The 17,470-nt window shown below is 42.6% G+C and overlaps 1 protein-coding gene across 3 annotated transcripts in view; it reads right to left on the bottom strand.

The window, feature by feature from the left end:
* Positions 1-17,470, bottom strand: part of EYA2 (EYA transcriptional coactivator and phosphatase 2) — a 211,943-nt gene that overhangs the window by 75,444 nt on the left and 119,029 nt on the right. For all 3 annotated transcript variants that reach the window (XM_039864495.1, XM_039864497.1, XM_039864498.1), the window contains 2 exons: positions 7,051-7,118; positions 5,053-5,230 (listed from right to left, as the gene is read on the bottom strand). In XM_039864495.1, coding sequence (XP_039720429.1) covers positions 5,053-5,230; positions 7,051-7,118 — 246 coding nt within the window. The remainder of the gene's footprint in view (positions 1-5,052; positions 5,231-7,050; positions 7,119-17,470) is intronic.

The following is a 17,470-nucleotide window of genomic DNA, read 5'->3' as shown; positions in this document are numbered from 1 at the left end:
ATTCTAGGAGGTATGTAGTGGTATCTCATTGTGGATTTAATTTGCATTTCTTTAATAACTAATGATCAGCATCTTAATCATGTGCTTTTTTGCCATCAGTGTACCTTCTTTGATAACGTGTCTGTTTAAATATTTTGCTAATTTCTTTATTGGGTTGTTTTCTTATTTTGGATTTTGAGAGTCCCTTATGCATTGTGGGTACATGTATGTAATGGTTAATTTTCTATGTCAAGTTGACTGGGCTAAGGGATGCTCCGATAGCCGGTAATACATCATTTCTGGGTGTGCCTGTGAGAGTGTTTCTAGAAGAGATTAGCATTTGAATCAGTGGACTGAGTAGAGAAGGTGGTCCTCCCCAGTGTGGTGGACATCATCCATGCCATTAAGGGTCCAAATAGAAGAACAGAAAGGCAGAGGAAGGGCGAATTCGCTCTCTTCTCGAGTTGGTACATCCATCTTCTCCTGCCCTTAGACATTGGAGCTCTTGGTTCTCGGGCCTTTTGACTTGGACCAAATGACACTATTGGCTTTTCTTGTTCTCCAGCTTGCAGAAGGCCGATCGTGGGCTTCTTAGCCTCCATAATCACATGATCCAATTATTATTATAATTGGATCTCTCTTCCCCTACACTGGCTCTGTTTCTGGATAACTCTGACTAAATAAAGATATATGCTTTGCAATATTTTCTCCCAGACTGTGGCTTGTCTTTTTATTCTCCTCACAATGTCGTTTGAAGAGCAAAAGTTTAAAATTTTTATGAAGTCCAGTTTATATCATTATTTTTCTTTTTGGATCATGCTTTTGGTGTTATATATGAGAACTCTTTGCTTAACTCAAAGTCACAAAGATTTTCTCCTGTTCTTTTTTTTTTTAAAGATTTATAGTCTCATATTTAGGTCTATGATCTATTTTGTGTTAATTTTTATATGTCATGTGAGGTACGGATTAAAGTGCGATTTTTCTGAACATAGATATCCAGTTGTTCCAGCATCTTTTGTTGAGAAGATCATCCTTTCTCCATTGAACTACCTTTGAACTTTTGTCAAAAATCAGTTGTTCCGGGTGGAAGGGCAGAGGGGAAATAAAGAATGAAGCATCAAAAAAAGCAGTCGTCCGTACACACGTGGATTTATTTCTGAACTCTCTATTCTGGTCCATTGATCTACTTGTCTGTCTGTATGGCAGTAGCATACTGTCTTGATTACTCTGGCTTTGCAATAAGTCTTAAAATCAGGCATTGTTAGCCTCCCAACTTTGTTCCTCTATATCTGAGCTGTTGAGGCCATTCTAGGACCTTTGTATTTCCATATGAAGTTCAGAATCAGCTTGCCAATTTCTGCAGAAAAGACTGGGACGTTGACAGAGATTGCATTAAATCTATAAATCCATTTGTGGAGAATTGACGTCTTACCAATATTAAGTCTTCTGATCTGTGAGTGAGGTATATATCTCTTTGTTTATTAAAATCTTTAACTTCTCTAAGTAATGTTTTATAGTTTTAAGTGTACACACCTTGCACATCTTTTATCAGATTTATCCCCAAGTATTAAATATTTGTTGACATTACTGTAAATGGCATTTAAAAATATTCAATTTTTTGTTGTTTGTTATTAGTATATGGAAATACTATTGATTTTTATATCTTACCTAGTACTCTGCAGTGTTGCTAAATTCAACTTTTTAGTTCTAGTTGCTTTTTTGTAGATTCTATCTGATTTTCTACAACGGTGATTGTGTCATTTTACTTTTTACTTTATGAAATTTTGCTTATTTGCCAATATGGATGCCTTTATTTTTCTTGTCTTACGTCTAGAACCTCCAGAACATGTTGGAGGGAAGTGGTAAAATGGACTTCCTTGTGTTGTTTCTGATTTTTTGTCGCTATCCTATTTTAGTCAGTTTGGGCTGCTATAACAAAAATATCATAGATTGGATGGCTTAAACAACAGAGATTTATTTCTCACAATTCTGGAGGCTGGGAAGTCCAAGATCAAGGCATTGGCCAATTTAGTTCCTAGTGAGAGTCCTCTTCCTGGTTTGCAGGTGGACGCATTCAGGCTGTACCCACACACGAGTGCACAAATCTCCATATATGGAGATTTATTAAAGGAATTGGCTCACATGGTTATAGAGGCTGAGAAGTCCCACAATCTGCCATCTGCAAGCCATCTGTAGAATGAGGAAAAGGTGTGGTATAATTCAGCCTGAGCTCAAGAGCCTGAGAAACAAGAGCCCTGATGTCTGAGGTCAGGGGAAGATCGATGGATGTCCCAGCTCTTCAAGAGAGTGAAACTGCCCTTCCTCTGCCGTTTTGTTCCAATGTGGACCCTGGATGGATTGGATGATGCCGGCCCACACTGGGGAGGGCTATCTTCTCCACTCGGTCCACCAATTCAAATGCTAATCTCTTCTGGAGACACCCTCATGGACACCCAGAATTAATGTTTTACCAGCGACTGGGGCATCCTTTAGCCCAGTCGAGCTGACACACAAAATTAACTATCACTCATGGGTTATTACAAGTGTATTCTTTAGCTTCCAAATATTTGGTAGTTTTCCAAAAATCTTTCCATTATTTATTTCTAATTTAATTCTGTTTTCAGAGAACATTATTTGTATGACTCGGATCCTTTTAAATGTAATGAAACTTGATTTAAGGCCCAGAATATGTCTATTTTGGTAAATGTCTCATATGTACTTGAAAAAAAAAATGTATTTTGCTGTTGTTGAGTGGAATGGATTAAAGACTGTCTATTACATCTCATCTTTTCTTTTAACTCTAGTTCTCTCCCCGGAGAAAATGTTAACAGTTGCTTTTAAATCCTTCCGGAAATTTCCTATGCAAATATGGGTATTAAACTATACTTACACTTAAAAAAAAACAAAACCCAGGATCCTAATATACATGTAGTCCTCCTGTGCCTTGCTTTTTTTCACAATCACTCAAAGAGAGATCCATATTAGATATACCTAGCTTATTCTTTTTTAATAGATGTGTAGTGTGCCACTGGTGGATGCATTATAATTTACTTAACCTGACTCCTGTTAATGGATATTCAAGTTGTTTTCAGTCTTTTGCTATGATGCTATTTCAATAAATCATCTTTTTTGCTTAAATCTTTGTATCTATGTGGGAATTTTTATCTTTAGCATAAATTCTAGAAGCAGAAAAATTGGGTTAAAGAGTACATGCATTTTTAATTTGTTAGATACTGTCAATCTGCATGGAAGAGCCTTCCGAGTTTCTTTTTGAGAGATTAAAAAAATATTTTCTCATTCTATTTACTGAGGGAGACCATTTAAGAAGTTTAAAAAAATCCCCCAACTTTTTTTAGGATAATTTGTATCATACTTAAAAATATTTTAAAAAAAAGTTCTTAAGCAACCACTACTAACTGTCCTTTATCCTGAGTAACGTCAGATGTTCAGATTCTGCCCTCTACGTCAGCAAGTTGTCCTGCAATCATCTGCAAATCGTTGGGGCTTTATATGACTGCTAATTTGCAGTCAATGCAGACTGCACTGAGGAGGTGGGGCTGAGGGTCTAGGAGGGAGAAGAGCATTAGGCAATGCAAAGAGTGAGCCTGATCTGTCGGCAATATGTAAACCTCTTGAGCCTCTGGGGTTTGGAACCAACCACTCAAGGACATCCTGGATAATTTCAAAAGTGGAGGTTTTATGGGAAATTTTAAGAGAGGGCATGAGTATGAGCATTTGTGTGTTTGTGTGTGCGTGTACATACACACACAAATGCATACATGCCCTTCCTTTACAAAGAACACTGAGGAAAAGAAGCAAGAAACTTCAGTTATAGCTGACAATTATTTATGTCATTAGATTTTATGTCAGCTTGTTAGATATACAGTAAAAACCATCTCAACCACTTATCATTGAACCTTAGATAAATGAAGAACGGGAGGAAACAATAAAGAAAAATTTCAGAGAAACACAAGGGGCCTTTATGTTTGCTCCTGATGGGGAACAAAAATGACCTTCTCACATAACCCAAATTCTTGTGAAGCGAATCTTGGGGATCCAGTTTGCCACTGAATTACAGATGGATGGGGCATCTATTGAAAGTTTTCTGCTTATATTTCCTTTCTGAACCCAGATGGGGGAGGCCACCTTTTAAAAAAGCAGGATGGTCAAAGATACTTCAGGATTATGACAAAGAAAAGTTTGTTAAATTCCGCACCCTTCAAAGAAAACAATTTGGAAATTATTACATATGCATTCCTTAAGTAGTCTGTGGTGAGATAGCACACTGACAAAAATCAATGCTCAAGCCCTAAACTGCCTCAAAAGTTGACTAAAAAGGCTTGGTCATGTTGTCTCCGTGTATCACCAAACCAGGGACAACTAACACCCCCAGGAAAGGAAAATACAAGGGCTAAAAGCAACACCTACAGCAAGAACTCCAGGAACAAAACAGGTGGGTCTTCACTATTGTTCTGTTTCTAACCATCAAGCAATTAATATTTACTGAATGAATGTCCACACACCATCGTGCTAGCTTAGCTTCTACAGAGCTCCAAGACATTGGTAGGTTTCAAGAAACAAAGAAAGGATCATAACACGATGATATTTCTTTTCACTTGGACATTCTAATTTATTGCTATTCTGTAATTTAATGTTGATAAATTCCAAACCGTCTCCTAAAAGAGAAGACACGTGCATAGAAGCTTGTGGAATGAATGAATAAATTCACAGGCCAGTGACTTGGTTGCACAGGGATGTGCATCCCCAAGGGGCCAAGATGTGGACTCTCCCACATGTTGCTCATAATCTAGATGGGTTCCATAGGTTGAAATTAGAATTTTTCGGTAAATATTTCTGACTTTTAAACATGGGTGCAATTAAACACACACACACACTACACACACACACACACACACACACACACACACACACAATAATACAAAATATATCTCAGGGCTATATTTAGCCCTTGGGTGACTAGTTCATTATAGTTGGGACCTACGTCCAGTCTGTCTTTCACATAAGAGCTCAGACCACAGCCATGAATGACCATGCGACGGTGACTGTACGTACCTGCAAGTGACTCAGAACTCTGGTTGGGGACGCTGTGCGATGCCTCCTGGAGGACGTAGGTGGACGTGGAGATGGGGGAAGGGCAGATGCCGCTGGCGGGGACGTAAGGTGGGCTGTAGGATGAGCTGTAGTACTGGGAGTACTGGCTCTGAGGGAAGCCAGCGTAGGAAGGGTAGTCCTGGAAAGGGGAGCACACAGGCGGTGAGTGAGGAAGGCTCTCCGGGCTGGAGCCTTCAGTGGGCGGGGTCACAGGCTGATGAAGGCGGGGCCCCGTGGGGCGGGTCTAATAACTCTGTCTCTGTCCCCCATTAGAATAAAAGCTGAGGACAGGGACTTCCCCCCAGAAGCAGACCCTGAGAGAGGATTCAAGTGCAAATAGTGTACTCAAGAGGTGAAAAAGACAGCAGTCGGTGAGCTGGTGAGGTAGTGAAGGGACGAAGGGAAAACAGCCAATCCAGAGGCGTCTAAGTGGGGACTGGAGTAAATTCTATGGGGGAGACGCTGGATGGTATAAAACACACATCTCAAAATGATCTCGCCACGGAGCAAAGGAGCCAACTCTAGCTAGCTTTGGGAGCTGCTCCCATGAGGTTTTAATTCCCTGGCCCTACCTGCCTGCCCTGTGCATCGGTTCTAGAAAACACCCTTGGGCCCAGGGATGCAGACACCGGCAGCTGGAGGTCAGCAGGTGTACTCCGAGGGACATGGGCGTGGCCCTGACAGGGCCCGTCGTGGTCACTGCTATATCCTCAGTGTCTAAAACAATGCCAGACACATAGGGCATAAAATAAATACTGGATATTCATGAACAAATGGATGAGTAATAAAGTTCACATACACACCTAGCAGACTAGGTGACAGTTTAGGTTCGTGAGAGGTGCAAAAACAATGGCACCTACACAGAAATAGGGATCCAGCATCTTCTATGAGGGAGTCTTGGAGATCGAATCAAAGAACGCCAATCCTCTTTTATCAAGCTTTGCTTAAATCAGCCAGACAGTCCAATTCTCCCACAACAGTCATTTAAATATTCTGCCCCATCCTCACCACACGTCAGTGCTTCTTGACCCTACAAGGAACTCATGGAAAGTTTGCCCTCCTGGGCCCCACCCCAGACCTGAATCAGAATTTCTGGGGGCAGCATTTAGGGAGTCTGCATTTTTTGACAAACTCTTATGGTGAAATGGACAAACACCCAGAGTGAAGAACCACACCTTAAAAAGTACTCTTTTATTTATAAGTATTTTTACCTATATATATAGTACACAGGAAATAATACAAAAATATATGAAACAATGTTCACACATTCCAAGGTTTAAGTCATTTAGATTCTTCAGCTCACTGAAGAAGAAATAGTACATTCCTCATATTTAAATATGTTAAATATTCCTAAAGCCCATCTATCCTGGGGTAGTTCTGTTGAAACACCAGCCTGAAAGCATGTTAATATTTTGTTTTGATAGAATTTTAGACTGAGAAGAACGGTGCACGAATGGCACAGAGTTCTCGTACACCTTTAGCAGGTTAATTCTTAATTCACTCTCTGAAACCAAGAGAATCAAACTATGAGCCAGCACTCATCTTTACAGTGTTGACTTAGTTCGATTTAACCAGTGTTTATAAAGCCCCCATTGTGTGCTGGGCACTCAACACAGAGGCAGAGAAGATGCACCTTCACCCTTCAGAAGCTCACAGTCCAGAGAAAGAGCACACGTGATTGTGGTCATATATTCTAGATGTGACAGTCAGTGGGTGTCTTTGGCGCAGGTCAGTATGTAATATATAATATGGCCTCTGTCATCTTGGAAATCTAGTGATTACAATTTCTCTGACTCTACACTGAACCTCTCCAATGGCTTTTTGGACAATTTGGCTGGATTTTGGACAATCTGGCTGGATTTCTGGTGGGGATCTTGGGCAGAAGGAGGTGTTCTGAATGCCCTCATTTAAGAGGACTGACTACTTAAGGAAAAAAACCGAGACAGCTGGTGGGTGTACCTGGTGGACGCTACCGAATCCAGCCGCGCTGGTCAGTCCATTGGCTCCTTGATACATCCCCGCTGTGCCTGTGGGAAGGAGGAACAGGGGGACAGATGAGGTTTCTCATGGTCAGAGGGGGACGTGGAGGAGAAGGATGCAGCGGAAAGGTGGGGTCTTTGAGGTCTGATAGGTTGGAATGGAACCTGTGACTTTGGCAAGTCTTCAAATCTCTCTGAATCTCAGTTCTCTCAATTAATGAGTAAAATAACACTATCAAAGCACTGTGGTGAGAAATAAATGAGATAGTGCACACAACACAGTTTCCGGTACTTGATAATTTTTAAAAAATTGTTTATTTTAAAAAAATTGTGGAAAAGGCACATAAAATTTAAAATTTTACTATTTTTAAGTGTGCCACTATTTTTAGTGGCATTAAGTACATTCACATTGTTGGGCAGCCATTGCCACCATCCGTCTCCAGAACTTTCTTTATCTTACAAAACTGGAACTGAGTACCCATTAAACAGCCACCCCCCCCTTTGTCCCTCCCCCAGCCCGGCACCCATCCTTCTACTCTGTCTTTATAAATTTGACTACTTTAGGTACCTTATCCTGCGACTGGCTTATTTCATTTCGTATAATGGCTTCCAAATTTTACCCATGTTCCGGCATGTGTCAGAATTTCCTTCCTTTTTAAGACTGAATAAAGTTCCATTGTATGTATATTCCACATTTTTTTTAATTCACTCATCTGCTTACGGACACTTGGGTTGCTTCCACCTTTTGGCTATCACAAATAATGTTGTTTTTTTGGGGGGGAGTATAATACCATGCTATAAAATCCCCCATTGAATTGTCAGTTGAATTATTTCTAAAGTAAACTGATATTGTGTGGCTGCCACTACGATGCAGTTTTAGAACATTTCCATCACCCTCCAAATTTGGAGTCAACCTCCCCTCGCATCCCCAGCCTCAGGCAACCACCGACCTGTTGCTGATTTTAGAGTATTGTCCTTTCTAGGTATTTCACAGAAGTGAAATCATACAATATGTACTTGTATCTGGCCTCTTTCTCTTAGCATCATGCTTTAGAAGCTCACCCATGTCGTAATGTGTATCAGTAGTTCATTCCTTTTTATTGCTGATTAGTCTCCCAGGGTGTGAATGTACTACATCCAATTTTGGGCTGTTATGGGTAATGCTGCTATAAACACTTACGTACACATTCTTGTGTGGATACGTGTTTTGATTTCTCTTGGGCAGATCCCTAGAAGTAGCATTGTGGAGTCATGTGGTAAGAGTGTGCTTCATTTTTAAGAAGTGGCCAAACTCTCTTTCCAAGTGGCTGTGCCATTATACTTTCCTACGATCAGTGTGTGAGCATTCCAGTTTCTCCGGCACATGGTATTTTCAGTATTTTTGATACAGCCATTCTAGTAGGTATTTAGTACCATCTCATTGTGGTTTTAAGTAGCATTTCTTTAATGACTAACTCTGTTGGGCATCTTTTCATGTGCTTATGAGTCTATCTTCTTTGATGAAGATCTATTCAAATCTTTGGCCCATTAAAAAATAGTTAAGTTTGTCCCCTAATTAATGACCTGTAAGAGTTCCTTATGTATTCTGGACACAAGTTCTTTATTAGGTATATCTCTCCATCTGTAGCTTGTCTTTTCATTTTCTTAAAAAAATTTTTTTCATTTACAGTTGACATTCAATATTATATTAGTTTCAGGTGTACAGCATAGTGGTTAGACATTTATATAACTTACAGAGTGATCCCCTCCAATTAGTCTACCACTCCCCTGATCTTTTCTTAATGGTGTCTTTTGGAGAACAAAAGTTTTTAAGTTATCATTTTTTACTTCTATAAATCTTACTTTTGCTGCCTAACCCAAGGTCATTAAAATTCTTTCCTATGTTTCCTTCTAGAAATTTTATAGTTTTAGTTCTTATATTTAGGTATGATCTAATGTAAACTAATTTTGATGTATGGTATGAGGTAAGGGTCTAAATTAACCTTTTTGTATATGGATATCCAATTGTTCCAGCACCACTGTAAAAAGCTTATCCTTTTTTCCACTGAATTGTTTGGCAACTTTGCCAAAAATTAATTGACAATAAATGTGAGAGTTTATTTCTGGACTCTCTTTGCTGTTTCCCCATTGACATATCTATTTTATATCATCCTGTCTTGATTACTGTAGTTTTAGAGTAAGTTTTGAAATCAGGTTGTATAAGTTCTCCAACTTTCTTCTTGTTATTTTGGCATCTATGTGTAAATTTTGCATTTACATATCAATTTTAGAATAAGGTTGTCAATTTCTATTGGCCAGAAGGAAGTGGCATAACATTTTTCAAGTGTGTCAACCCAGAATTCTATATTCAGGGAAAATATCCTTCAGGAGTGAAGGGAAAATCAAGACATTCTCGAACAAAGGAAAACTAAGAACCTGAAAGCAAATCTACCCTGAAAGCATGGGCATATTCTTGTAACAGAAGGAGATTAAAAAAAGAAATCTTGAAACATCAGGAAAGAAGAAAGAAACAGAAAAGGAAAAGAGTAAAAACACAGGCAGAGTCTCTTCTCTGTGGAGTATGTCACCAGCTCAATAACAGTTTGCTATCAAATTTTCAGAATTACTTATTCAAAAGTGTCTTATCATTACAGAAAATATTAAAATGGTTCCAAAGTCAAATCTACAAAATAAACCATATTCCTTTCTAGGTGCGGGGGTATGTGCTGGGCACTGGGAAGACAGTGGAGGACAGTGGGCTGCCAGTAAGTACCTTCACTGGGAGCGTGGGGGCCACAGTGAAGGGATCTGTGATGCCAAGTGGGGACGAGGTGGGGCCAGGGAAGGCTTCCTGGGGGAAATGACATCTACACTCTTACTGGAGAATACGTAGCAGTTAGCAGGTGAAGAGAGCAAGAACCAGGAACATGGCCGCACCTGGGCATTCTCTCCTGATCTCCATTACATGGGGTCTTGTTTAAGGCCCAGAAATCACAGAATTTGTCCACACCAGTGTGGCACACTGAAATCTCAATTTGCCCTCAGTGGCCCATCCAGACATGTCCGGCAGAAAGTCTAGGCCAGCCTCTTCCATTCAAGGTCATTTTTGGGGTCACGGTTACCATGGCAACCCTACCTGCCAAAACTTAGGAACATGCCTGGCTTAAGACGTTTCCTGGATTCAGTGTTTTCTCTCCTGATTTCCCTTTTCTTTTGTGTCAACCTTCTGAATGATGGCTTCGGGCAGGTTTGGAAACAAACAGGCCACAGTTCCATCTCTTGGTACTCTTTGTCCAAAACAGCTTCTTGTTTGTTTTCATTTGTGACTGGCATCTGAAGAATGGACAGCTGAACAAACTGCAGTTTGCCAAGGGCAGTCACCAAAGCCCCTGCAGTGAGAGATCCATCCCATGCCAGAGGACCCAGGAGGAAGGGGGCATGTGGCCCCCAAAATCTTGTGCCACACCATGTGGTCTCTGGAGGGTTTTGCAAATGGATCCGCCCTGAGCTGGAATGTTGAACACTGGCTTCTTGCCTCCGTCTGGCTGGAATGCGTAGTGAGGGCTAGGGGAGGCGAGGACAGGAGGAGGAAAAACTCTCTCTTAAGGTGATGGTGGCAGGTCCTGCCAGGGGTTCTCCCAATACCCATTCACCCCTTCTCTCTCATATTGTCAGAATCTCTGCTTTTAAGCTGGGCACATGGCTGATGAGAATAAGCCCTACATTTCCCAGCTTCCCTTGTGGCTGCTGTGGCCATGTGATGAGTTGTAGATAGGGAAGAGGGATGAGTTAATGTTTACAACATCCTGGCTGTGTTCTCTCTCTTCCTGATGAATGGGGCCATCTTGGAACACATGGCTAATCAGTAAGATATGAGGGGCTTGGAGCCCGGCCACGTTTGCCAGAACCGATGTGGCCAGAACTGCCACATCGGCTTGGCCTTTAGGTGAGAGAGGAATATGCTTCTTTCTTGTTGAAAACACTGCTATTTTCTATGCCATAGCAGAGAACTGCCATCTTTTTTTTAAAAAAAAAAGTTAATTTATTGATTGATTGGTTTTCTTGGATTTTAAGTAAAGGTTTACTGTCAATGCTTGGCTCAGTAAAACAACTTTTCAGTCAAAATTCATTCATTCATTCACTCACTCATTCATTCAACAATCATTTCCTAGTGATGTACCAACTATTACTGTGTCAGGCACTGTTTTAGATATGGCAGTAAGCAAGGAGTTGATGCTTACACTCAGAGAGAGACAGAACACAATCGAGTGAATAGATACACAAGGAGTTAAGATAATTCCAGACAGATCCAAAGTAGTGATGCATTAGCATGGCACTACCGAAGCGTGGTCCGTGGACTGAAGCCTGCCTGCAAACTGGTTATTACCAGTCTGCGATGAGACAAATATAGAAATCAAGAGCCAGTGTGTAGAAACTTCTATTTTCTGCTGAATCTGATAATAAAAAAATCAGGGCTTGTAATTTGTGTGTCTTTTAAAAAATTCCATTGCTTCTCAATCTTTTTTTGTTATTACCACTGCTGTCCCCTCATCCTTTTTGACATTTCTCCCCCAAAACACCCCTGCCCCATGAAACTCTAATATTAAAAATATACCATATATCTGTTCAGGCACTTATATATATTTGTGCTTAACACAGAAAAAGAGATAAATATAAGCTACACATACATTTAAGAAAGATTAATAAAAACAAGTAAGAGAATTCTTTTCCAACCCGCTTATTCCAGCTCATGTCATGGGTGGTCGGAGCCAACCCTGGCAGCTCAGGGCGCAAGGCAGGCATCTACCCTGGACAAGATGCTCTTCCACTGCAGAGCTACAAGACACACACACACACACACACACACACACACACACACACACACACAGTCAGACCAGGACAATGCAGGCCCGCCAAGGAACCTCATGTGCACATCTTTGGGATGTGGGAGGAAACTGGAGCCCCTGGAGAAAACCTACACAGACATGAGGAGACCGTGCAAACTCCACACAGACAGTGGCTTGGCTGGGAATTGATTGTTTTTTTCTCATCAATGTTACAATGAAATGATGTTGAAGGAAATGGTGTTAATTCAAGGACCTGCTGAACTGCATAGGAAGAGTGGCCGCCAGCCCGCGACTCTAGAGAAGCCCTGTGAAGCTGGCACCAGATGTGCAGATGAGAGGGCACTTCGGAGTGGCCGGCTCAGCTCCAGAGATGATTCTACGCGGTGGATCAGGCGACTAGAAACCGGGTCTCTAAGGGTGTGTTCAACAGAGAGATAAATGCTGGAGAGAATGCTGAGGAGTGAGCGCCTCTGGACACTTCCCCTCGCTTCAGGACCGGGGACACTCCCATGGTGGTTCCAGGCAGGCGATTTGATTTCGTTTCTCCCTTCTCCATCAGGGACTCCTCACCATCTAATCACAAGTGGCAGGTGGAATTCGAGTCCCGGATTAGCAGAGGAAGGTAAGCGTGCCAGGGAAGTGTTTTGATAAACAGTGGGACTTTTCCCCAGACAGTAACGTCAGGGTCATGGGTGCTGAGCTGGGGTGCACAAGTGGGCAGAAGAGTGAGCAGAAATGAGTTATCTTGGCTCTCAGGTTCCAAAGGTTAGACCCCAGCACCTGGGAAGATTTAAGGAGCAGGCTAATGCTGCTCGCATGTTCTGTGAAGGACTAGGTTTTAAATGCTTAACCCTTTGGGGACAAAGATGTGGTTCACTGCACATGCAACTCACACCCCAGGCGATTCACCGTGCCATCTGACAACTCCTGAACTGGTCTACACTCGGTGCTATGAGAGGAGTCCGTGATCATGTGCTTGGCTGTTGGGGCAACATCTAACTGCTGTCAACGTTTCTCAGTCTTACTCTTAGTTCCATATTTATGTTATTGCAGGACAGTAACAGTTTGCGGCTGAACGCTGTTGGAGGGACAACTAAGCATCAGATTGATGTAAGCAAATGGCTTCATAAGAAATATGAAGGAAAAAGGATTTTCTTAAGGAGGGAAGGAATTCTCCTGGCCAGAGAAATGGGGTAGGGCAGGAGGGAAGGGAAAGGAGTGAGTAGGGAAAGAGAATAAGGACGAGTATGTAGTCCTGGGGCAGGTTCTACTCTCTGAACCCACACACGGCTGCTGAGAAAGCAGCAAGACCAGCAAATCAGAAGTGGCTGTGTGCGCTGACTCTAAGACCGGCAGTGCTCAAAACCTCACAGGCCCAGCCGGCGAGGGAAGGAGCTGGTGCAGGCACAATGATACATGGAGCTTCGGTGTGGGGGAACAACAGGGGATAGTGAGAACTGTGGCTGGAACACACAGTTTCTATCTCAGTAGGTGGCAGTTTGTAGCAGACTCTGTTTGGCTCCCCAGTAGTCATTCTCAATTCTTTTCTTCCTTGCTAGCTTGTTTGCTTTCCCACTTTCCCTTGCAGCTACAGGATGGTCATGTAGTCTAGTTTTGACCCAGGGGACTTCTGGGAAAGTCTTTTCTTTTTTTTCCCCTGCCGGCTCCTCCCCTGGGTTATGTAAGGATGTAATGCCTGGAGTTACAGCAGCCTTTTTGGGACATGAGGTCACAAACATAAAAGAAGGCAGCTCACTTGCTGTGGCTGAAGGAGTGAGAGGATGAAAAGAACCTTGTCTTTGAAGATATTATGAAACTGTTAAACCAATCTTGGGGTCCAGATTCCTTGTTAAATATGCAATAAATGTCGTTATGGTTTAAATCAATGTGAGTTGGGCTTTTTGTTACTTGCAGCCAAAAGCATTCCTAACTGATACAATGCTACTCATCTCCAGCCAACTTCTATCACCTAGAAATGTGAGTCAAATGTAGCCAGGGCTTCTGATTTTTTAAAGAAAACTCAGAAATGTGGATTTTTACATGAAATTTCCCAATTTTTAAATGTAGGCAAAAATAAAAATTAGTTGGACAAACCGAAACCAAAACAAACAAACAAAACCATGTTTGCAGGGTAGATGTGGCCTCTAGGTTTCCAGTTTGTGATCTCTGGCCTCAGAAGACAGAATGATGAAAGAGTCCTGTGCCCACGATGTGGCAGACACAGCAGTGAACAGCCCCAGACCGAAGGGGCCTCGTGGACCAACAGAGTGGACAACTCGGCAGCGGTCCATTCCAATAATGGAGGACCGGATGAGGCCCTGACACAACACACTGGCACTGAGCAAGATTCCAGAACCATGGCCAAAGCTGTGGAGACTTTGGGGGAAACCCTGAAAGACTAAGACGAAACTTTCCTATCAACATGGGGGAATGGTGGCTCAAAATAGAAATTATGTTCAAATGCCGAAAACGAGATCAGTTCCATTTTTCAGCTCCTTGAGCTCGCAAGTTGAGCTTTATACTTTCTGTACAAGAGAGAGGAACTCTTTCTGTCCCTGGGTCTGTGCCTCCAACCTCAGGGCGCCTGTGTAAACAGGTGCCGAAGGCAGCCCATTCCCTTTTGTCATCCTGCAAAATGTTAGGTGTTAATGTTGAGTTAATTCAAGTTCACAGGACACTTCCTCATTAGTCCACCCAAGACCCCTCTTTATTTCTGTTTCCTCTCATTCCCTGTCACTCCACAGGCGAGAATTCTCATGTGTCTACAACACATCCTTTTGTTTGTATGTATTCTTGCCAAGAGGGCACTAGTGCTTTGTGGGCAGGCACATAATTTCTGTAAATTCTATGTGTTACATTTTATATGGCTTCTCAGTTTTTTTTTTTCTTTTTTACCCAGCATTAAGTTCTTAACGCCCATCTGTGTTGCTGTGGGTACATCTTGTCTATTACATTTCATTACTCTCTATTTCATATGGTTTCTCAGTTTTCTCGCCCAGCATTAAGTTCTTAGGCTCCCACAACATTGCTGAGGAACGCCTCACCTGTCACTCTGGCAGCTGCCCAGTCTTCCCCCGTGGTCGTCCCCCCTCTCTCCCCTGCCACCTCCTCCAGGAGATCAGCTGGGGTCCCTCCATCTTGGCCCACCACCACGAGGCTGCTGTGAGCATCCTCGGACACAGCCTTGTGGGCCTATGCGTCTCCTTGGGATATGTCCCCAGGAGTGGGGCTGCTGGATCTCGAGGTCATACAGACTCAATTTCCATAAGGGCTAAGGGAGAGCTCTCGGCATGGCTGCCAGGCGCATGCTCCCACCGGCCGTGCCGACAGCTCCCAGATCCCCATGTCCTCCTGCCCCCTGACAGTGGGGATTCATAATCCCTCCTGCTGATTTCCGTTCTCCTAATGGGACTAATGCAATATCTCATTTCTTGTCTTCAGCTCACATTTCTCTGCTTACTGGTGACTCTGCACATCCTTTCTGGGGCTTGCTGCCTCCGGGATTTCTTCCTCTTTTCAAGGAGATGGTGACAGTCACCATGAAAACCTCTCTTTCTTTTCTTGGGCCAAGCTCAGCTACAACTGAATCCGAGCCCTTGGAAGCGTCTCAGTTACTGGCATTAGCAATTGGACAAATAATAATAATAATAGCCCCCATTTATTGAGTACTTATTACCTTCCCCAGTGCTTGTCACTTTACATGCATTATCTTGTCTAATCTCCATCACAACCCTAGCAAGTAGATCCTGTTAAGAAGTGGCAGAGCAGGGTCCAAACCCAGGGTGGCCTGACTCCGCAGGCCAGGCTTGCAGCCAGCAGGCACTCTGCCTTCCAAGCAGCTGTGGGGAACGGCCCAGGTCACAGCCTGCCTCATCTCTTTTAGGCCACTTGACTTCACTGTCACCCATAGGTTTGACATGCCACTCGGGTAGTGCAAAGAAAGACTCAGATAATCCCAATGAACAAATGTCCCCTCATCAATATTATCTGCTTTGGATTCATCTTACAATTTCTTTCCACACAGCAAAGGGATCTACTGTACTGGGTTCACAGTGACACTCAAAGACATGTATTCATTCATTTTAATTGATGCCACTATTAAAATAAAATTGCTGAAACATAACAGGACTGCAAATGAAAAAGGTCTGGATATGCAATTGGGGAGTGCTCTAAAAACAGTCAGCAGATAATGCATAAAATGGAAGAGCCACAAATAGATAGAGGTGAGCCTGTTATGAAACCCCAGTACCCTAACCATGGCCCAGATTCCAGAAAAATCACAGATCTTCATATGTCGATTTTTCTTCTCTTCTTTACCCAGAACACAAAGTGATGAAGGCCAAGACCTGGCAAGTCCTGGGCCCACCCTTAATCTATTGTGCTCATTCATTCAGGCATTCACTCATTTATTCAATAAACCTTTGCTGAGTGCCGATGTGCCAAGATTTCTACCTTGAGAAAGAACTGGATCCTGTCTTCTTGGGTCTTAGAGCCTGGAAGGGAGTGATGGAAGGCAACGGAGAATCCGTATATAATTATTTGCCCTGATGACTACAAACTAGTGGTTGAAATGTCTAAGCCTCAGTTTTCCCGTCTGTAAAATGGAACTAAGTATAGTTTATTTATTTGATTTATTATGAGGTTTCTGTGAGATAAGGCATATAAGGGGCAGAGCCCAGCACAGAGCAAGTATTCAACAAACGGCAGCTGGGATTCTTATTCTCATTGTTAATAATTACCGTTGGAGATGTCGACGATGCTAGAATTTAATTCATAATTTTTTTTTATATTCATGAGAATTAAAATATCCAGGAAAAGTTAAAAAAAACTTGGATAGGACCAAAGAGCAGATTCTAAATGAAAACAAAAGATTTTAGGGACCCAGACTGAGCTGTCAGCTGTGAAACCAACAGTGACAAATGGTCTATATGCCAGGAAGGGAGGCATCCATATCTGGCTGGCTGATACTGAGTCATCTAGTCCATTTTGCCATCTTAAAAGTCCAAACACGCACTCAGAGTCTGTCCTGCATCTTTGCTCCATGTGGAGTCCAGCCCACATCTGTGTTTAATCAAATCAGTTGCTAAATGTCACAATGGCCTCATTCACAGGTAGCATAAAGCATATTTAACTGGTAATAAAACAATCCACTTTCCTGAGAATGCCATTTCAGATAGGCTGCCCTGTCACTGTGTCTCTGCCACACGAGTCGGAATAATGCTGGTGCAGAGATGGGGGAGGAGGCCAAGGGGGCAATGATGCTGTAGAGGGGAAAGCTGTCACATGGGGACCCGCTGGTGCGGAAGGGTGTCCGACATAAAGACCTGGGTGGAGAAAGGCACCTGCAGAGTCGCGAGGCTATTCTGAGGACCCACTCTCGGTGTTGCTATTTGTTCATTTCAGTTATACAGAAGACTGATGAAGTCAGAGGGCCTCTTGGAGGAGGTGGCAGTTGAGTAGAAGCTAAATGGATGGGGGGAGAGCTAGCTACAGGAAGCTCCGGAGAAAGAGCCCTCCAGGTTGGGAGAGAGAGTGAAATGCAAAGGTCCGGCGGTGGGAGAGGAGCGAGTGGGA

The sequence above is a fragment of the Pteropus medius genome, unplaced genomic scaffold (assembly GCF_902729225.1).
Source record: "Pteropus medius unplaced genomic scaffold, Ma_sr-lr_union100, whole genome shotgun sequence".
Taxonomy (NCBI): domain Eukaryota; kingdom Metazoa; phylum Chordata; class Mammalia; order Chiroptera; family Pteropodidae; genus Pteropus; species Pteropus medius.
This window is presented reverse-complemented; position numbering and strand designations above follow the sequence as displayed.